Here is a 23,972-nt window from a genome sequence, read left to right as displayed (position 1 = left end):
ACAACCTAATGTGGAATATGGCTGATCTTAATTGAATTAGAAGGTATCATGTATATACAATGAAGGTCACAGAGAACTGTAGTGCTAAAAAATAATGGTATTTATTTCTAGCTTTACCAGTCCATTTTATACTCATATGGCAGAGAAGACATACAGACTTTTTGTCACTCAAATGTGATTCAATTGTTATGTTACTAAAACAAAAGAAACAATTCAATTCAAGGAAATACACACAATGAATTTGGATTGTGAATATATCTTATTGAAAACATCCTGTCCTGTTTATATGTGTCACTAGCGATTCTATCTGCACCAAATGGCTATGTAGCACCGACTCCTCAGAAAAGACAATAGAGCCTCACTAAGGGGTAAATTAAAATATGATGGTCAATTTAGTCACTATAACAATGTCCATATACTATTTCTTCATGCTATAGATTTTAAAAAGAGTCAACATACTGTAATTTGTCCTTATGGTAACAGAGCATATTTCAGAAGAAAGGAACCTTTAAAACGATCATTTTACTGATAGGGAAACCTGAGATTAACATAAATGAAGGCCAAGGTCAACTGCTAATTAGTGGATGAACCATTAGTTTACTGTTAAAAGCTGTTGTTGTTCATCAGCCAAAAAGATAGGCAGAGAGGTATAAGTCATCCCTAAGATGTAGGGCCATTATAGGGATCAAGCTTAGGTTGGGAACAGCATTAGAATCCACAGGGTTCTACTGAAGGAGGCACCTCTTTTCTGGCCAGTAGCCTGATTAGAAGAAAAATCAGTGTTTATTATAAAATTTCTATTTATTTATTTATTTATTTTGGACATTGCAGAGAGAGGCAATTCTTTGTTTTTATTGACAAAAGAATCTTTGTCTATAATGAAGACAGAGCTAGAATAACAGTATGTCCTACAATACAGTAATCCACATAACTCTCAGCATAACATATAGAATGCAATGGCACACTACACAATCAGCGTTCATCAAATGTTTATTATTGAGTGCCTAGTCTCGGCCAGAAACTTGTGTGAAAGGTGAAATAATTGATCTATTCTTGATATATTTATCATCCTAACTTTATGTAAGACACTATTCTAGACTAATGAACATAAAAATGAAAAACAGACAAGTATTACACTGTTGAATAAGTATAAGGAGCTTTCATAATGAAGCAGCTAGACTCCCTTACAGTTGATTTGTACATTTGAGCTCAAACAGGTTATTTTTATTAGCGTTTATCACTAACAGATTGCATGTACAAAGAACAAATAAATTGATTGTAATAGCTGTCTTTTCCTTTGCAAAAGAAAGAAAAAGATAGAGACCCCTGTGACAGTGTTACATATCATTAAAAAAAAAAAAACCTAATGCTAGTTATCATAGCAAATAAAAGATGCTGTTCACCATCATCATACTGAAATCTACTCTACTGCTTTGCAGTGTGAGCAGAGTCATGAACCCAGGGTTTAGCAAAATTTCCATTCTAATTACTTTGTGTTCTTACCCATTATGATGTCACCAAAATCTATTAACCTGTACATTGATGGAACCATATGTGTTCTCAATTTAATTTATTTACAATGAGTTATTTTGCCATGAAAATAATGTAAGCTTTGGAGTTAAAATTCATGTATTTGACCATATACTGTCTATTTGAACTTTACTACATCACTGAGCCTCTTTGGGCCTTAGTTTCTTCTAATACCGAAGAGAAATCATGACACTACTCGCTCTACTTGCCTTATAGAATTTTCATGATAATCAAAGGAAATATGTTGATGTGAAACTGCTTTGTGAACTAAATTGCTAAACAAATGTGAGCCTCCAAATAAATGACCAATATATAATATCTTTTTTTGCCAATTCTTGTATCTACTAAGAAGGGTCTAAAACAAGAATTGGAAAGCAAACGAATGCAACATGACTGAAGTTGATAATCATATACTATTAGATAGGTATAATCGGAAACACCACCAAGAATGTGTCAGTACTTCCAATCATTCTTACTATTATCAATGGGCAATAATACATGTGTTTTGAAGGGAAGATGAAACCTATTCTTAATGCATATAATTTCTTTTTAGGCTACTTTTTTGGCCCCTGCAGCCCATTAACATTAAACAAGAAAAAAATCTAAGACCTCCAGGTATTAGTAAGTCTTCAGTGACCAGAATGATTTGTCACTGTAGCTTTTACTGACGATGAAGTACATAACATACGGAATAGCTGTTACATTTAGCCTGTCAACTCATTAAATTCTTTGTTTGAATATAAAATTTTTATTTAAAAGATATTATTTTGTATAACCATATTAACATATAATACATGCTTCAATGATATGATATCTGTCACTTAATTAAACTTCTCTACCTAGTCTTTGCAATAATATTCAGAGATCATTATGAGGAATAAAGCAACAAATCCAAAACCCTTGTTTCCTAAAATTAAAAACAAGGTGCATACTCTTTCCTTTCCCCACTGCAACATATTGAAAATAACACTAAAATATTTGGATTGGAAGTTTTTATTAGATCTTATTTTCTTCCCTTTTAAAATCAATTTCTTTGTTTCTTGTACACATCTCTTGTCAATAAAATGAAAAATGATATAGATTTAGGAGGATAGTGGTCTCAGTGTAGCATCTCTCATATTATTATTCCAGTATCATCTGTTACAAAGTAAGACCAATTCCCACATCTAATTACAAACAGGATTTCAGAGTCATTAAACAAAATACATTTCCATTAATGCTGCTGTAAGAAGATAGGGGAAAAATGAAGATTAGTTCATGCTGCACCTCTGCTTTTCAAGCTTTGAAGATTTAGACCTCTGTACTTAGAGACTATAAATTTGTCAAAGATCAGCAAAGTTATAGACATGTAAAAATGCTTTATTTTACGTAGCTTAGGCTGTGCTACTTGCATTTTGTCATTAGTTTTTATTGTGTTGCATTTAGTACATATGGAAATTAACAAGAAACTGAAAAATTCCTTCTCTATTGCTTGGCTGGTGCCTGGAGGTATCTCGTTATGTTCTACAAAGACATGTTCCTCATACTTCAAAGTAAATTTGCTACAACAAAACTTACATAAGAAAATAGATTACTTTCAAGTAGGTAATTTTGATTCAATAAGACAAAGTTATTTTTTTCTCCTATTAAAACACAGTGCTAATTCTTCAAATACAAGGAAGGTAACAGAATAAATAAACCAAGTAAAGTGGTTCATGCAATATCCCTATATGGATGAAATATAAACTAAGAGGTATATATTTTCCTTCAGTGAAATGTGCAGTTCTCGTTAACGTTAATGAATCCAGGGAAGACATTGCTGAATGTCTGAAGGACAGATTTTTTTGCACTTTATTTACTTACAATTTTCTTATGGAAAGTTTGTTTCAAGTAGTCCAAACAGAACTTTAAAGTGTCCCTGTTCATAGTATTTTAAGCCATATAGCTCATGGAGATCCAAACAATTCTAAACTGAAGAAAGTTAAATATGATGGCTCTGGTCCTACAGGGAAAGGAGAGAGAAGGCTCCTCATTTGAATTTTAACTCTTTAAAGAATAATGACAAATCTAATATATTACATCAATCCTTTTACTCTTTTATTGTGGAAGGAAAGTGGTTAAGACCAGGGCCTGCCTTTCTTTCTTTCTTTCTTTCTCTTTCTTTCTTTCTTTCTTTCTTTCTTTCTTTCTTTCTTTCTTTCTTTCTTTCTTTCCTTCCTTCCTTCTTTCTTTCTTTCATTCATTCTTTCTTTCTTTCTCTTTCTTCTTTCTTTCTTTCTTGCTTTTCTTTCTTCTTTCTTTTTTTCTCTTCTTTTCTTTCTTTTTTTCCTTCCTTCCTTCCTTCCTCCCTCCCTTCCCTTCCTTTCCCTTCCTTCCTTCCTTCCTTCCTTCCTTCCTTCCTTCCTTCCTTCCTTCCTTCCTTCTTTCCTTCCTTCCTTCCTTCCTCTCTCTCTCTCTTTCTCTCTCTCTCTCTCTTTTTTTTTTTGACAGAGTCTTGCTCTGTCATCCAGGGTGGAGTGCAGTCTCGGCTCACTGTAACCTCCGCCTCCCAGGTTCAAGTGATTCTCATGCCTCAGCCTCCCAAGCAGCTGGGACTACAGGTGTGCACCACCACGCCAGGCTAATTTTTTTTGTTTGTTTGTTTTAGTAGAGACGGGGTTTCTCTGTGTTGGCTAGGCTGGTCTGGAACTCCTGGCCTCAAGTGATCCACCTGCCTCAGCCTCCCAAAGTGCTGGGATTACAGGCGAGAGCCACCATGCCCGGCCCAGGGCTACATGCTTTACTATGCACTGTTAAGATGCATCATACAGCAACTCAGTGTTTTCTAACATGTATGAAGGAAATGTAGTTATTCTAGAATTCTAGAAGAAAATGAAGAATTGGCAATGAAACAATATCTGGATTATTAATTTTCTAAAGTTTCTTTACAGCCAGTTCCTGAACTAAATGGGCATCTTACCTATGTATTGCCACACCTCTCTTTTTCCCTTCTGCAATTAGAGTGACAGCAATAACTCATTACTCTATGTACAAAGGGAGAATTGCCACAGCTAGAATTGTCTTTACTGTAATCTAATCCCACTTACTATTTTACACATCAGAAAACTGAGGCTCAGGTACAGAAAGAGACTTTCCTGGATTTGCAGCTACTTCTTGGAGAGGTGGTTCTAGAATCCAGGTCTTTTAACACCTAATGTTAGGTTGCTTCCTCTGCAATTTCCCAACTTAATGTCAAATACACTCTCTTATTTCACCCTCTTATTTTTCCTCATTCCCAAACCATCATGGTAGTTCTTGTTTCTTGCTTGAGAGCAGAGACATCTTTCCTGGACTATGACTGTAGTGATAGTAATGTTGATGCAGGTGCTTCAGCACTTCAGCATGCATGTGCTTATTCTCTCTCTCTCTCTCTCTCTCTCTCTCTCACACACACACACACACACACACACACACAGACACACACATCCCACTCCAAAAACATTGCTGAAGTATATGAATGCCTTTATTTTATTTTATTTTATTTTATTTTTTTTTTTTTTGAGACGGAGTCTTGCTCTGTCGCCCAGGCTGGAGTGCAGTGGCGCGATCTCGGCTCACTGCAAGCTCCGCCTCCCGGGTTCACGCCATTCTCCTGCCTCAGCCTCCCGAGTAGCTGGGACTACAGGCGCCCGCTACCACGCCCGGCTAATTTTTTGTATTTTTAGTAGAGACGGGGTTTCACCGTGTTAGCCAGGATGGTCTCGATCTCCTGACCTCGTGATCCACCCGCCTCGGCCTCCCAAAGTGCTGGGATTACAGGCGTGAGCCACCGCGCCCGGCCTATGAATGCCTTTATTAACTTAATATATCTGGTAGACGTAGTAGAGAAGAGGAGTAAACAGAGGTTGGTGGAGATGAAAAAGAGAGGATACAGTTAGAAAATATTATCCAGAAGCAAAGGAACCAGGCAAAATGAGAATCCAGACCTCAGACCATTCTACAAGTTGACTCAAAATATTAATTTAGCTTCCTGAATTTTTCACTTATTGTTATTTTGCCAGTAGAAATAGCATATAATAGTGATGATGATGAGTTTTCTGAAAATAAAAAAGTGTAAATTAATGTTCCTGCCAAAGAAATCCTGTATGCAATACAAAATCCACAAGAACTTATGAAAAGAAAGTTTAACCATCTATATGTCGAAGTATGCACATCTGTTTCCATAGAAATGCTAGCGACCCAGAAATCAGGGAATAACATATGTTTTATAAATTTTTGCTATTCATTAATTCCAGTGGAAATCCCATCAAAAGATTTGTAGGTTTTTTTTTAACAAAGTAATATATAATTTTAAATTGAACCCTCATCAGCAATTAACTTCCTGAAATCTATCTGGACAGACTTTTCCAAAATATAGATGATACAAAAAAATATTACTTTCTAATTCTATGCCATTAATCGTGATTGGCTGGTTGTGATTTTTCCTTCGTTGGCTATAAATTAGCAGCTAATATGGAATAGAAGATTTTCATTAAGTATTTTCTGGCTTAGCAACAATTAAACACTTATAAATGCAGAGAGGCTTACAGAGAAATGGTGAGATGCAGCAGTAGAGTAGAAAACACATTAGGCTCACTAGACTGAAAACACAAAATCTTGGCTCTATTACCACTAATTTTCTCTTACTGTCAAAATATGTAACCTTAAGAGACACACTTGATTCTTTTGTGCCTCTCTTTGTCTCTTCTATGATAATAGTCAGAATACTGGCTTCTTACTTGCCTCATAGGGGTAATTCAAAGGCATAAGGATGTCAATAACTATATTTTGGCAAGATGTTGCTAGAGAATGCTGCCCTTGTGTATTCAATAAAATTATTTTAAATGCTTACATGTATAGTATCTATAAATTCATTTTTGTATTAGTAGACTATAAAACTTTCCATGTTTATAAATGGCATGCTGATGTGCTTAAATCAGTAAAATAAAGTGTTTCCTTATGTTTATTGAAGGCAAAATGGTTAAGAAAACACTTTGTTCATGGGATAAATGTGTAAAAATAATACCTACTGTAACAACTTCAAAACACTCCGGGGAACCTTGCACAACACTCAGAAACATGAAAAACAATCTTTGGTCTTGTCATCTTTACTCTAACACTAAAATAACAGCCTAGGCATTTTGCTTTTTTAGACTAAAAGATGTACCCCTTTTGCCTTTCAAAGCACTTGAAAATTTAAAAAAGAAAAACTCAAAAATGCTGACTGCATAATAGCTGAGAATTCATGGTGGGTGTAGAACATGAAAGGTTACAGTATGGATCTGTGCCTACGCATTTCTTTTCAACGCGAGCAGAATCCTCCTGCATCTGCTAACTCGGCAATCATGCAGCTGACAGATTTCTGGGTTTTCTAAATAATGCATGGGCTTTTCTTTTAACATGTCAGTGCAAAGGTATCAATTCTGCCCCAGTGTCTTTCATGATGTTGATTTGCCTTGACAGCATTCCATTAAACCAATGAGTTTTTCCCCTCCTGATGGTTCCTTAAATATTCATGCAAGTGATGTATTTGTTGTTTTTAAACGTATTATGAAGGATGTTTGCATTTATAAGAAAACTCCATGGCAGATATAGTTGGAAAAAGAGGTAGAACAACAATCAAACTTTACAGCATGATGCTTTTCCTCATTCCTTTGATTCCTCCCGACCAACACCACCTTTACCCTCCCAAAAGAAGTTCTACACTCAAAACATTTGAACTTCCTAAAGAAATAACACTGAAATATTTACTACTGCTTGATATATCTCTTGAGAAAGCAAAAATATATTTATTAAATAATGCATGTTAACTTCAGCATCTACACTAGGAAAACAAATGCTTTGTTCTTTGCTCAGTGTTTTATGGGAACAGGTACTGTCTCCAGTACAATGCATTGATGTTCCATTGATGTTTCTCCCAGTAGGAGAAACAAGTCTAAAAGCCAGAAAGTAAGAAGGGAATAGCATTTGTGCTCTATTTCTATAATGAGGTATGTATTTTTCATAGACGCTGCTGCCTATAAAATATAAATCCTGACCATCTGCAGAAAATAACTTTTGCCTCCTGGTTAAAAATGATTTAGATGCAAATCAGTCCTAATGGTTTATAGAGGTTTCTTTGCAAATTTCTGCAAGCCTTTTAAGATAAACATTAGGATCTTATGATGATCACCTAGAGGAGGCACTTGTAACCAACCATTTATGATGCAGCTAGAGAGACTTGACAATTTAATTCATGTAGAAAAAAAAGAGACCTGGTCTGATAATGCATTAGGTTAAGTGGACACAGTGTCAATTTCCACATGGAGAATGATCCTTGTGAAGGAACAACTTCCTTTTTTTGCCAAGAAAGAGAAGTTAGGCATCTTAAATAAGATTTAGAAATACCATTCATTAGGAAATATTGCAGGTTCAGAAAAGAATGAGGTAAACTTTGAAACAGGCAGAGTTTGTGTCTGGGATCCTAACTTTTAGTTCTTTTTTCTCTCCTGTTGTTTAAAATCTCTATCCAGGGAATTCCCTCCTCTCATCAGCATTAGCTCTCAAACTTTGATTCACACTAACATGTAAACAACTGATAAGTGTCAAAAATATAATACCCTGGGTAGCTTTACAATTAACTTTATGCTTTGCATTAAACACATCCTAAGAGATGGCAATGGCAGAAACATGACAATTTCTCAGAGTCCATAAAATTATCTTACTTAAAGATAAGGTTAGCTCTGAGAAAGTGTCTTATGTTACTTCATTAATTATATCTAATTCTGAAAGGAAACATACTCTTTAGAATCTGTGCCCATCAACTTCCCTCAGTAAGTTAAAAACCAAAACTCTCATACAACAGAGAAATGAATATTTCCTACAGTGAGTGCCTACATTGTTTCTATATTTTTTTACTCTGAGAGTCAATGGTCTTAATAGCGGTTTCTTGAAAGTTTCTCCAACTATATTCTTCTCTTATTATTAAAAAGCTACTAATTTTCACTGTCCATAATTGTGTTCTATTTTTTATTTCACTTTATATTTTACTGTTTTATTATTTATAGTACAATTTTTGATGTTTATCCTACGTGTAATCATTATCCTTTTATCATTATCATCACATATTTATATACAGATAAAGACTATATATGTGTATAGCGCATAAATATAAATCTGTATGTATATAATATTCAGTGTGTTAATCCCTTTGAAAGGGGTCTTATTTAACTGTCGTAAGGTTTAAGATTTAGGCATAATTCTCCATAGTAAGCCAGAAGAGAAGAGAAAAAAATCTAGGAAGATATAACTCCCTTAAGGACTTACCAAAACCTATGAGACTGTACCTTAAGACAGTTCACCCAGTGGCAACTTCCCCAGAATTTGCTTTTTCTTCTCTCCTTGTACTACTGTTCATGTTATTTCAGTAGAAAGAACTTACATAACCCCCATCTCCCACTTTTTTTTTTTTTTTTGAGACGGAGTCTCGCTCTGTCACCCAGTCTGGAGTGCAGCGGCGTGATCTCGGCTCACTGCAACCTCCGCCTGCCTGGTTCAAGCTATTCTCCTGTCTCCCGACTAGCTGGGACTACAGGAGTGTGCCACCACGCCCGGCTAATTTTTTGTATTTTTTAGTATTAGTAGTGTCAGGGTTTCACCGTGTTAGCCAGGATGATCTCGATCTCCTGATCTCGTGATCTGCCCGCCTTGGCCTCCCAAAGTGCTGGGATTACAGGCGTGAGCCACCTCCCACCTTTTGAAGTAAAATAGACATGCCTTTGTCCCAACTAGTGATACCTTCCTACTTTACTCTGCCTACATTTCCTCCCCCTGAATCTGAACTGTCTTACCCCATATGTGACCAGAAGCCAAGGGTTAGAATACTAGGCTAATTCTAGTAGAGCTGTGTCTATGAAAGCATTGGTTTTGATGACAATACTGCTATGATGACCCCTATGTGGCATAATTTATTTTCTTGATCTATATTGTTTATACTATAAACTTTAGAAAAGTCAGAGGTCAATTCCTCTCTGTACATATCAACCAAACGATCATATTTCACTTCTTACACTTTCTTTAAAGTCACAATCTTTGTTTTTATTATAGAGGGCATTAAAGTTTCTGCTACTTGGCAGGATCAGCTTGCCTCTAAAGAGGGGAACTACAATGTTGGAATATCAAGAAATTTGCATAAGAAAGACCATAGAGTGCAGAGTATCCAGGAAATGCATGGTGTATGAAAATCTATTTTTTGAAACCAATCTGTGAATATGTAATGTACAAAATTCACTTTGGAAATGTAAAATGTTTGGCATTTCTTCAAAGTGTTAACAACAGAGTTATCATTTTACCCAGCAATTCTACTCCTTGGTATATATCCCAGAGAAATGAAACCATATGTCTACACAAATCTTGCACACAGATGTTTATAGCAACATCATTTATAGTAGCCAGAAAGTGGAAGCAACCGAAATGGCCATGAACAGATAAATGGATAAACAAAATGTAGTATTTTCATAAAACGGAATCTCATTCAGGCATTAAAATAAATGAAGTTCTGATACATGCTACAATATGGATGAACCTTAAAAACATTATTCCAAGTAAAATAAGTCAGACACAAGAGGTCACGTATTGTATGATTCCATTTACATGAAATATCCAGAATAGGTAAATCCATACAGAGAGTACAATGTAATAGTAGATTAGTGGTTTCCAGGTTCTTTGCGGATGCAGAGAAATGGGCATCCTAATGGGTACAGGATTTCTTCATGGAGTGATAAAATATTTCTGGAATTTGATAATAAGTTATGAGGACTAGAATTACATAATGATAGTAGTTGCATAATTCTGTAAATATACTAAAACCACTGAACTGTACACTTCAAAAGAGTGAATTTTATGGTATGTGAATTTTACCTCAATAAAACTCATAAAATTTTCACTTTGGACACTACAGAACGTCCAAACCTTTCCATAAGGGCACAAGTATTTATTACTTGAGTTCAATGCATGAACTAGGTTCACTGTATATACTGATCATATCCATGACTGTGATGTTAATATCTGAGTATAGGATCATAGAAAATTAGGATTTAGAAAAAATAATGGTGATTATTTCTGAGTCCCTTACACTAATATGTCCAGTGTAAAGTAGAATCCATTAAATGTGGGAGATATTTAATGAGCCCAACTCTATGTGAAACTATATGCTTATTAAACTGCCTTTAAAAAAGTAAACAGAAACAAAATAATAAGAGTATATATGTATACCATGACAGTGCAGAATTACTATTATTTTGATTTTTAGATACATATATACTCTAAAGAGGTAGATACTCAAAATCAATATATGCTGTAAATTAACTTTGAAATCTGGCATTGTATTAAGCAAATTACTATTGAATATTTTGTCATGTTCCAGTTAATTCATGAAGGAATACTTCTTAAATGATAGCGTATACCAATAATTACTTATTGTAAACTCCGTTTATGAACACAATCTCTCAACTAACATAGATATGACAATAGTATCCTCAAAGGTTGTAGAAAATAAAATAAAATTCTATTATTTTTTGGCCCAGTTTAAGAACCATTGCCTATATTTTCCCATTCTGTTATTTTTTACCTGTTTGTACTTAACCTGCAAGGATAACATGTGTGTCTTGGAAGATACTGCAAATGAATTTGCAAATACCTTGAAGGGAACAGTATGCTGGATAACACCCTGCATGGCTTCCTAAAGATTGAGTCTTGTCAGGCGAATCTAATCTCCTGTGACAGAATGACAGCCTGGGAGACAGAGGGGAAGCAATAGATATAATTTATTTTGACTTTACTAAGGTTTTTGAGACCATTCTAAACAATTGGCTCATCAATATATTGTGAAAATCCAGTCAGATCACACACCTGAAGAGAGTTCCCAGCAGGGGCACGAAGAGTGATCACCCATGAATAAATGTTAAGTTGAGGCAATGATACAAAAAAAGTATTTTCCAAATCCCAGAAGCAGGAAAAACATTTCTGTCAGTGTACTGAACATGGACAGAGGCACATTTTGATCACATGACACTAACCTCAAACTTCTAAGGAAGGGTTCAGAACCTGAAGTGACATCACTAAATGAAAGATTCTGTAAGGAATAAATAGTATGGACTATGAGAGCAACAGATTCAGGAGAGTACCCATTAAGTAAAAACAATACAAACAGAAGATGGGACTAGACTAATGATGCTCAAGAATTATAATAATGAAGATTAGAATTCAAAGGCAATGTGATTATCTCAGATTCGTTCATTGTAACCAAGGCACAAAGAGAGGATGCTTGTTTGAAATCACTTGTTTTGAACCACACAAAACTGTAGCAGAGCTAGATATTTAGCATTAATGTACAAAAAACCAGAAACATTAAATGAGAATAACATGTAGGAACCAAGACAACATATTCAACACTGATTAGATCTTCTCAAAAGTGAAGTTCTGCCCTATGATTTGATAATAGCATAGTTGGGGACAGGAGGAAGGTGGAGGACTAGGAAGATCAGAATGATTACGCGTTGGCTAATAAGATCTATAAGGATCGATCACATCATTTCAAATTATTAATTGTGAGGAAGAGATAACATTAGACCAAACTCTGAGGTGGCTTCATACAAACTGACCTTAATATTACTGACAAAACAAGAAATGTAATTCACTAGATGAGGTATTAGGAATAGACATAATAAACAATTCCCCAGTAGTGAGAGTTGCTTACTCCTGGAATGAGTTATAGAAGGGTACTGAAAAAACAATAGTTCCTTCTGGCTTAGTTTTTAAGCAGTCATAAGCACAGAAGAAAGATGGGTAGAGTAGTAAAAGTTGAAAATTCTATCAGAAAAAAAAACCCCTCTCAAAACAGTTCTTGGTACCAGGAGCTAATAAAAACAGCATGCCTCGCTTGATTCCCTAGAAACATCTTTCTCCATATCTAATGAGGTGTTTGGATAACATAAAGAAAGAAGGCAATCTTGGGATTTTCTAATTCAACTTTGCCAGTTAATCAACCATATACACTTTGATTCTCTCCACTATAAACTATATTTTCCAAAAGGTAAAGTACTCAACATCTGCTCCATGGAAGCAAAACTGACACAAAAGTCAGAAAAAGCAGGGACGCAGAGGATAAAGATTTACGTGGTTATAATCGTGGGTTTTCCAGAGAACATCACTGAGCATAGTTCTTCCTGAAATAAGCAATGCAGTTAAAAATACTCCATTTATTTCTACAAGTAAATGGGCAACCCTGGAAGTCTTTGTTATAGTTTAAAAATAGATTCTGCTACTGTATAACTATATTTCTAATTTGACAGCTACAATTATAATCATTCAAGCATCTATTTCCCACAAACTCTCTACAGCCATAACCTTTAGTGATTGATTATAAAGCTCCATGAGAAATAGTACACAGACTAATTTCCTAAAACAATAAAAAACAGAATTTCTCATTTGGAGCTAAATGAAACATGAACACGTTGTTATTCATGCTGAAATCTTGATGCAGAGTCATGGTGCAGCCATTATGGAAACTATTAAACAAACCTCAAATCAAAGAAACTATAGGTCTGCCTTCAAAGAGAAAATTCGGTTCTTGCATAAGAATATTCTAACTCCTATATTTGCTTTTTTCCTTTAAAGCTTAATGATACTGACTCTATTTTCATACTCTCCTGTCTCTGCTCTTGTCGAATCACCCAAAAATATCAACTTAAGCAAAATAGAAGATGTAAGAACTCCCAGCAGGAAAACTCTTTTTCACACACATTCAAACATCTCAACTAAATACAGCCTTCCAGTATTTTTAGGTCAGTGTCCCGCTTATTTCAGGATGTGTCAATAAATTTGGAAATTTCCTTAGGTCATGAAGTATGTGCTCTCTGACAATGCTGGTTGGTTTTTTTGTGAAGAGCAAAATGCACAATGGTTGGTCTCATACCCTCTAGGAAGATAGTACTTTGCTGTACATTTCTCTGTTTAGTTCAATTGTGAAAACATGATATTTTAATCTGTATTTTGATAAAGGCTTTCACAAATAAAAGCCAGTACCTCCACAATTAAATGGCAAGAATCAATGGGTAATGGGGGGCTAGAATAAAAAGTTACAAGGAATATGCTGAGAAAATAAAATATGATCCTTTTTAAAATGACAAGATAGATAAACATATTAACACCAGCAAAAAAATTTTAATTGAATACTTGGCATGTTTTTATATCTGTCATATTTTGCCTTCAGGGGATTTAGCCGCTAATAACAATGATGAAATTAAATAGCAATCCTGCCACAATAAGGCATTTAAAACAGAGTGTGCTCCCTCTTAAATTGAAAAACAAACTCATTTTTAAAATTTTCTGGCTACACAAACCTTGTGAAAACGGCTTATAAGAACCAAAAATTGTCCTTTCTCAAGTAAAATGTTCATATGACCAAAAATACATTCAACAAAGAGAGACCATTCATTTATACTTTTAATAGTGTCCTATAAAAACAAATGCCACTCATAAGGGAGAAAACAGGAAAGGTAACATGCACTCAGCTTGATTTCAGAGCAGGGCTCTAAATCATTGAGTTTACACTTAAAACAATATAAAATTCTAAATCATATTTAATAATTTATAATATTTGTGGATCTAACTAGGTTTTTAATTTTTGTGGGTACATGGTAAGTATATTTATGTATTACATGAGATATTTTGATACAGATATACAAAACATAATAATCACATCAGGGTAAATGGGGTATCTATCACCTCAAGCATTCACCCTTTGTGTTATCCACAAAGAATACAATCCAATTACATTCTTTTAGCTATATTTAAATGTACAACTAAATTGTTTTTGACTATAGTATCCCTGTTGTGCTAGCACATACTAGGTTTTATTCATTCTTTCTATTTTTGTACCTGTTAACCCTCCCCACATCACCTCCTCACCTCACCCCCCACTACCCTTCTGAGCCACCTTCTACTCTCTATCTCCATGTATTCACTCATTTTAATTTTTAGCTCCCACAAATAAGTGAGAATATGCAAAGTTTGTCTTTCCGTGCCTGGCTTACTTCACTTAACGTATTAACCTCCAGTTCCATCAATGTTGTTGCAAATGACAGGATCTTGTTATATTTTTATGGCTGAACACTACTTCACTATATATATATATATATATATATATATATATATATATACACACACACACACACGTATTTTAAGACCTATATGTATTTTAATACATATGTATGTATATTATGGCTTGATTAATTGGACAGTTTCAGAACTTCAAGTGAAATATTTGTTATCTATATCTTACTTAATTGAAGAGAAAAAAGATGATACCAAGAAAGAAAATCTATCAGAGATGTAGTGAAAACAGTAATTCCCAGAGTAGATCTTGAGGTCAGATCAGGTCTAATCTGAAGTCTGGTAACTATTTTGTCAACAAAATATTAGTCAAGCCAAATTAAGGACAATCTCCTTTATCAGCTGCATCTCTATCTCTAGGTTTACTGATTGAGATTCAATATAAAGGAAAGAAATTAGACTATGTAGCTTAAACTATACTAGAAAATTGATTCAAACATTAGAAGCATAATGTTATGGTGGAAAGATCAAGGAACTATGAATCAGTGCCAGATCTCTCACTACCTAGCTGTGTGATTACTGGCCAATTTCTCATGCTTCAAACATCATCTGTAGTATGAGGGGTTGGGATTTAATTATCTGAAGTTACTTAGGACTCTAAATTTTAATTTTAGAAATCTTTGTCAATAAGATTGTAATCAACAGGTGCTTTATAGTTAACCTAAAAATGTAATTGATCAAAACTTTCTAGTAATCAAACATAAAATTTCCTCAAGCCATGTCCTCAACTCTTACCCAACTCCTAGAAATGTCCTGAGGTCTCTGAGGATCACTATTTGAAAATGACTGTCAAGGGGAATAGTACAGTGTGTTTATTTTTTGAAGGCTTGTTTTATTTTAGTCATTGATCTATGTAATCACCGAGGCCATTATGTACAGATTAGTCGGGGGGGCTTTATTTCTTGGTCTCTTCGCACTGGACAAAGTCTTGATGATATACTCCTTGGTCTGGAGGCACTCAACACAATTGAGACAATCTGTTTAATACTTCATTCAAAGCTATGCACTTTTTTCTGATGTCCAATTTCTCTCCTTCAAAGAACAGTTCAAATGCTACATCCTACAATTGAATCTTTTTGATTATCTTAGAAGTAATTTTTTCTTTCTCTATATTGTCACAGTTCTTCTTGTTGCTTTTATTACATTCCATGTCAGAGTATAGTCATTTATATATTGATTCATTTTTATCTCCTCTCCTACCTAAATCATAAGCATTTGAAATACAGTGATTTTTTTTGTCTTCTCTCCTCAGACTACCAACATATTGCCTTTATAACTGTTGGAATATTGTACATTGTGGAGCCTAATATATATGAAATTGAATTTTGTTGAGAATCATATTCAAGAATTACTCTAATCCCTCATGGAGTGGTTTAGAAATAGTCACTAGCCACACTGCTTATTTCATTTACGTACTTGACCTTCATGGAATGTCTATTATTTGCTAGTCACTTCAAATATACAACTGGAATTCTTTACAACAAAATTGAAAATAACTGCATTTTATCATAATGTAAATCTCACTTCTATGTCACCACATAAATGATGGAAACATTCAATGTGTATCCCTCAGGATACCTCACAGCCCACTCAACTGAATATTTACCAAATTGACTGCTTTTCTTTTGCCTGATTAGATCTAGTACTTATTTTGTGAACAAAGTTTTAATGTTTCTCCAAGATCTAGCTGTCCTTTGGATTAAGTTTCCCAGTCCTACTTGAACCATGAGCATTCAGAAAGAACATTCCCATAACTAATAATCAGACCATAAATGCTATGAACCCTGATCTTCCTTGTTGAAATGATCTACTTCTGTCGCTTCTTGGAAGGAACTAAAGCAGATAAAAGTTGGAAACAGAGAAATCAAGCCCAGTCTTTGGTCTCAGTTTATATGGTGAGATAGGTGACCCAAAGGGCAACAAAGACACACTAGCCCCCAGATTACCAAAAATTTTCAGATCGAAAATGCTTGAAATACATTTTCATTTACAAATGATCATTTATGAAATTGTAGTAGTTTCACTTTCCAGTAGAGCAGGGTTTTCATTTATTCAGACTTTGAAATGCTTCAGAAACTTCATTTAAATCTATATAATAAATATGATTATAAAACTACAAGTCAGCTTCACTTCATTACATCAAGATAAGGATAATTAGATTGTAATCTCTGCATGGCCAAAGGCAATGACTTCTGTCACTCAATTTCTATTGCACCAAGTTTAACATCATACACAGATGGAATCTATACTTATTTTATCACAACGATAGATATTCAGAATTAGGCCAGATTATATCTAGCCAGGAAAATTATTAACTATTTAGCAAGTTTAAAATTAGGCGCCAGTATAGCTCTCAAATATGATAGCTTATTACAAAGGAGACACATTAAAAACTTTGTAGAAAATCTTTTTCCAGAAACTGGTATTCCTGAGACAAACATGAAAGAAATTACTGTGTGAACTCTCACTAATTTTTATTGGTACAAAACACTGCTTTATAACAACATTAGATTATAAGAGGCTTCCTTTAGAATATTGGTCATTTCTGAGTTACTTTAAGATTTGAAAGCCAGTATGAGTTAACTGGCATTAGGATTAGGAAACTGATAATCAATTTTCTCACTGTATCTTCATTTTAACATTTTTTATTCCAGGGGTTTGATAAAGTCAAATTCTCATTACAAACGAACATTGAAGAGGAAGCATAATGTGGGAAAAGCAAACACTTTGGATTTAACTAGACACAAGCCTCAAACTTAGGTCTGCAATTTACTAGTTTTGTGATTATGGGCAAGGCTGAACCTTTGTGCTTCTGTTTCCTGATCTATAAAATGGGAGTATTGAAAGTACCTTGTTCTCAAGATTTAGGTAAAAATTAAATGAGTTATTATGTGAGATACTTAGCACATAGTAACTAGTAACTATTCTTGCTGTTGCTATTATTATTGTCTAGTGTTAATTTTATTCTTATCTATGGGTTGTTTTCAGTTTCCAAGAACCCAGTAAAATATGAATTTTCCATTGATTCCCCAGAAAATTGCATCCAGGCTATGTAGAAAAAAGTCACTGTCAGCACTGGTTGAAGAGCAATTCTCATCTTGTATTTCACCATGAAAATTGTAATTTTACATGAGGTGATCTACACTGTCCTGAAGTCAGAGTAGTTTCTCATACTGATTTCATTCAATAATTTTCCTCTTTAATTGCTCTTCCCATTTCCCTGCAAAATAAAGCCCCACCATGCTTGAATTTCCAGGAGCCTAGAAAAAGAGATGTAAAGCTGCTGCCAATTTACCTATCACATTATATTGAATTTAACTGCAGAGTTAGCTTGGAAATCTCTGGATCCTAAAATCATCTTTAATTGCGTTTTTTTTTTTTTTTTTTTTTTTTTTTTTACTAAAAATGTTTGGGAGACAGGGCCGAGATGATGAACTAGAAGCAGTTCATGTGCACGGCTCTCATGGAGAAGAAAGCAAAGGGCTAGAGACCACTGCCGTGCAGGCCAATCAACAGAGAAATCATGTCGGGATCCATCAAGGCAGCAGGCAGAAACAGAGGACAGAGAGGAACAAAGCTGGCCACCAACCTGTTAGGTATCAGCATCTTAAAAAATATTGGCTGGGCGCAGTGGCTCACACCTGTAATCCCAGCACTTTGGGAGGCCGAGGCAGGTGGATTACCTGAGGTAAGGAGTTCGAGACTAGGCTGGCCAACATGGTGAAACCCCTTCTCTACTAAAAGTACACAAATTAGCCAGGTGTGGTGATGGGTACCTGTAATCTCAGCTACTTGGGAGGCTGCGGCAGGGAGAATTGCTTGAACCCAGGAGGCAGAGGTTGTAGTGAGCCAAGATCGTGCCACTGCACTCCAGCCTGGGTGATAGAGTGAGACTCCATCTCAACAAAAAAAAAAAAAAAAAAAAAAAAAAAAAAAAGGATTTTATATCCGGCCAAACTAAGCTTCATAAGCGAAGGAGAAATGAGATCCTTTTCAGACAAGCAAATGCTGAGGGAATTCATTACTAAATGGAAAAACATTTCATGTTCTTGAATAGGAAGAATCAATATTGTTAAAATAGCCAGGAGAAACTCCCAAACATGGAAAGGGTGAGTGAATGAGAGCCCCCAGGGAGGTTCATGCTCCCCACAGGGACCTGTGCAAGACTGGGAATGGGGAGTCACCCTGCTCCCCCGCACCCTTCCACCACGCTTTTAGACTGAGGCAGAGCCACCTGAAGGTTTTGTGGGGGCAACTCCCAAGTCCAAGGGGACCTCCACAAGTCTTGGACCCTGGGACAAACCAGCACAGGTGCCACAGCCCCAATAGAGGCCACAGTTGCAATGCCAGGGAGCATTAACATTGCTCCACCACCGCTTTTCAGCCAGGGCTCAGCGCCAGCTTCTGGCCCAGCAGTCCTGCTTTGACCCAAACTTGACTACCACCACCCAACTCTGCCACTGGTAGCCAGTCGGGCAACAATGGCTAGAGCCTCCATATGTTCCTCTACTAATAGCATGTTTATCTAATAAGATTTCAGTCTTTTGATCATTTTTTAAAAAGAAAAAAGAATGAAAAGGAACAAACAAAATATCTGAGAAATGTGGAATTATGTAAACTCTCACAAGCACTTCACACGAAGATTTTCCCCAAGACACATAATCATCAGATTCTACAAAGCTGACATGTAAGAAAAAATGGTAAAGGCAGCTAGAGAAAAAGGGCAGGCCACCTACATAAGGAAGCCCATCAGAATAACAGCAAACCTCTCAGCAGAAACCCTACAAGCCAGAAGAGGTTGGGGGCCTATATTCAACACTGTTACAGAAAGGAAATTCCAACCAAGAATTTCATACCCGTAGCTGGGCACAGTGGTTCATACCTATAATCCCAGCACTTTGAGATGCCGAGGCAGGTGGATCACCTGAGATCAGGAGTTCGAGACTAGTCTGGCCAACAAGGTGAAACCCCTTCTCTACTAAAAATACAAAAATAGCCAGGTGTGGTGGTGGGTGCCTGTAATCTTACCTACTTGGGAGGCTGAGACAGGGAGAATTGCTTGAACCCAGGAGGTGGAGGTTGTAGAGAGCCGAGATTGTGCCACTGCACTCCAGCCTGAGCGACAGAGTGAGACTCTGTCTCAAAAAAAAAAAAAAAAAGAATTTCATATCTGGCCAAACAGCTTCATAAGTGAAGGAGAAATAAGATCCTTTCCAGACAAGCAAATGCTGAGGCAATTCATTACCAAGGAAAAATAATATTGTTAAAATGGCCAAACTGCCCAAAGCAATTTCCAGATTCAATGCTATTACTATCAAACTATCAATGATATTCTTCACATATCTAGAGAAAACTATTCTAAAATTCATATGGAACCAAAAAAGATCCCAAATACCCAAAGCAATCCTAAGCAAAAAGAACAAAGCTGAAGGCATCACATTACCTGCCTTCGAATTATATTACACGGATACAGTAAACAAAACCGCATACTACAGGTACAAAACAAACACTAGACCAATGTTACAGAATAGCTAACCCAGAAATAAAGTCACAGACCTGCAACCATCTGATCTTTAATAAAGCTGACAAAAACAAGCAATGGAAAAGGACACCCTATTCAATAAATGGTGCTGGGATAACTGGCTAGCTGTATGCAGAAGACTGAAACTGGACCCGTTCTTTACAGCATATACAAAAATCAACTCAAAGTGGATTAAATTCCTAAATATAAAACCTCAAATTGTAAAAACCTTTGGAGATAACCTAGGAAATACCATTTTGGACACAGGAATTGGCAAAGATTTCATGAAGAAGATGCCAAAAGCAATTGCAGCAAAAGTAAAACGTGAGAAATGGGACCTTATTAAAGTAAAGAGCTTCTGCACAGCAAAAGAAACTATCAACAGAGTAAGAAGGCAACCTAGAGAATGGGAGAAAATATACATCTGACAAAGGTCTAATATCAAGAATCTTCAAGGAACTGAAACAAATGTGCAAGCAAAAAACAACCCTGTTCAAATGTGGGCAAAGTACATGAACAGACACTTTTCTAAAGAAGACATACATGTGACCAAGAAGCATATGAAAAAAGCTCAACACCATTGATTATTAGAGAAATGCAAATCAAAACCACAATAAGATACCATCTCACACCAGTCAGAATGGCTATTACTATGAAGTCAAAAAATAGAGATTCTGGCAAGGTTGTAGAGAAAGGGGAAAGTTTATACATTGCTGATGGAAGTGTAAATTAGTTCAACCATTAGGGAAAGCAGTATGGTGATTCCTCAAAGAACTAAAAATAGAAGTACTCTTTGACCCAACCATCCCACTACTGGGTATACACCCAAAGGAATATAAATTGTTCTACCATGAAGACACACACGCACATATGTTCGTTGCAGCACTATTCACAATAGCAAAGACATGGAATCAACCTGAATGTCCATCAATGAGAAAGTGGATAAAGAAAATGTGGGAAATGTGCACCATGGAATACTATGCAGCAATAAAAAGCAATGAGATCATTTCCTTTGCAGGAACATGGATGGAGTGACGCCATTATCCATGGCAAACTAATGCAGGAACATAAAATCAAATACTGCATGTTCTCCCTTATAAGTGGGAGCTAAATGATGAGAACATATGAACACAAAAAAAGGGAACAACAGGCACTGGGGCCTACTTGAGGGAGAAGGGTGGGAGGAGGGAGAAGTTCAGAAAAGAAATAAAACTGTCAGGTACTATCTTTAGTATCCAAGTGGCAAAATAATCAGTATGTACACCAAACCCCCAAATCATGTTTTTACCCATTTAACAAACCTGAACATGTACTCCTAAACCTAAAATAAAATTAAATATTTCTTCAATCTTTCCTTTATTTATGTGTCCATCCTTCCATCATCCATTGATCCATCCATTTATCTATCCATCCATTCATGTATGTTGATAGTTATAATCCCACCTACCTTCCAAAGGGATCTGAAGGGTCTTATGATCAAGGCCAAGGTACAATGATCACGGGGTAAAAGAAAGAAACAAGTAACATGAGAGGAGAGGACTTTCCACTCTACAAGTCACCTCTGTTTTCTTTTCCTTTCATCCATCTTTTCTTCTTTGGCTGCTCCCTGTTCTACCTCTTTTCATTAGTCCCTGTTGATAATGCCTGGAGTCAGCCAGCACTTTCCTTTAGCTAAGGAAGTGGTACTCCAGCTGAAAAGACTTCAGCCCAGCCAACCTGGACTGTCAGCATTGCCTTTCAGTGGTAAATTATTTAGAATAGGATGGAATAAGAAACCTGAGGTGATGCTCGAGTGGACCAGTCTTTGTCAGGCAGAGAGCACAATGGCTAGCATTATAGGAATTATAATACAATTCTACCACAGCAAAACAGTGAAGATAACTAAATGTTTCCAAAATGAGATTATGACTTGTAACCGTTTTCTAATTTCAGTGTACAAATGTTAGCAATAGAGCTAATCATCCCTCTTGAGTATCTTTATAACCAAAGAAGACTTATTATTCTCTCCTCCATCCTCATCCCACTTCTCTCCTGCCCCACAATAAAACAGTAAGAGTCATTGGTCTGGGATTCTGGAAGACACTCACCTGTGTTAGAATTAAGATCATCAGGCTCTGATTCGGTCCCATTTTGGCTTCCATTTCCCTGAAGAGTGTTCATAGCCATAAGCTTCATCTTCTGAAGTTTCATCGCCTCAGCCATTGCTGCAGCTGTTATACCTAAAAGCAGAATTATTCCATTCCATTTATTTATTTATATTAATAATTTCAACTTTTATTTTAGATTTGGGGGTACAAGTGCAGGTTTTTCACATGAAAATATTGCATGATACTGAGGTTTGAGCTATGGATGATCCTTTGTAAAATGGGGATCATTTCTTAATGTAATTGAAAGCTGGATAAATTTATTTAACAGAGCTATGCTACATAGCACAAACCAAAATTAACTTGAATTTGTTAATATTTTTAACAATGTAACTTTCAATTCTTATAATTCCTTCATGCTACAATGAATAGTTTATAAATTTAGAAAAATATATATTAAATATATATCTGATCCCCAATTTGAAACACAAATAAAACAAAGATAGTAAAATGCAAATAGTTTAAAAAATTCCAAGACTCTTGCTAATGTATTCTTTTGTCTGCTAAGAGTTTTGGACAGTTATTTTGGACAGAATTCACTATGTAGTAAATTCCATCTAAAACAACATTGTCAGTGGGAGCACTCTGAAATTCTAAAAGAAACCCCTTTGAGTGTGTATCCTCATTAGTGCATATCTAAAGGAACCCTTTTCTAGTGCATATCCTTGCTGGCACTTTTATAAAGGATAGGCTGCCTAGCCTATGAGGATCAGCTTAGCAGGGAGGGGGAGAAGAAGGAAAAGACTTCAGGTATTCTTTCTACCTTTTTATCTGCCTAATACTTATACACTGAGGGACCAAATGAATGAAAATATGGCATGTACCTATATAGCCAGCGTCTGTAGTATAGTTATAATCTTTTGTATTAATAAAAGTCAGATATTAAAATAAAGCTCTCAGCATAATGGTATAAAGAGGTGGGGTGTGGGGTAATGGCCATAGATTAAAAAGTGAATATGCAAGTTTGAAATTATTTCTCCTAGGAAGTCTATATCAGACAGCAACACAACCATATATAAGGAAACAAGTACTAAAAGTACCAGAACAATCCATACTCCAACGATGTCCTCCAAAAAGTCTAGTGAATTCAACTTAATTATTTTTAGATAATGTCCCTAATCATCTACTGGTACACTGATACCATGGGCCAAAAAGAAAAATCTGGTAGATTTTGAAGGATTATTTCAGAATTCAGTAAAATTCATCCTACCATAAAAACGTGATTCAAGGAAAAGAAGGCAAATATTGGTTTTTCAAAAAAAAACCGTAACTGTCATTAGAAGATGCTGATTCTAAGAGGTAAGGTGAATCCTTATCAAATATGTAAGCTGAGGTAAATACAGCCTAAACCATCTAACTGTGTGTTTGGTAGAATAAGGTTCTATTTTGCCATTCTGTACTCCTTATGATGCATAGAAAACTCGTAATGAAGCAAACTTTTCATCACATTAGATTGTCTCTAAATCATCGCAAAGAAAAAATCTGAAGGGAAATTTCCTTAGTATCTAAACTGATGATATACATTTGTACATTATCTTGATGGCCAAAGAGATTTTCTTGCCACATCTAGTTTAGCTTTATAAAATTCCAGTCCCCCAGATAACCCATTCAGCTCCCAAAGGGTATGT

General features: G+C 35.6%; 1 protein-coding gene across 6 annotated transcripts in view; it reads right to left on the bottom strand.

Annotated features, from left to right (window-relative positions):
- Positions 1-23,972, bottom strand: part of DACH2 (dachshund family transcription factor 2) — a 676,921-nt gene that overhangs the window by 171,709 nt on the left and 481,240 nt on the right. For all 6 annotated transcript variants that reach the window (XM_016943980.2, XM_016943979.3, XM_016943977.3 and 3 more), the window contains one exon: positions 22,288-22,419. In XM_016943980.2, coding sequence (XP_016799469.1) covers positions 22,288-22,419 — 132 coding nt within the window. The remainder of the gene's footprint in view (positions 1-22,287; positions 22,420-23,972) is intronic.

This window comes from Pan troglodytes, chromosome X (genome assembly GCF_028858775.2).
Source record: "Pan troglodytes isolate AG18354 chromosome X, NHGRI_mPanTro3-v2.0_pri, whole genome shotgun sequence".
Taxonomy (NCBI): domain Eukaryota; kingdom Metazoa; phylum Chordata; class Mammalia; order Primates; family Hominidae; genus Pan; species Pan troglodytes.
This window is presented reverse-complemented; position numbering and strand designations above follow the sequence as displayed.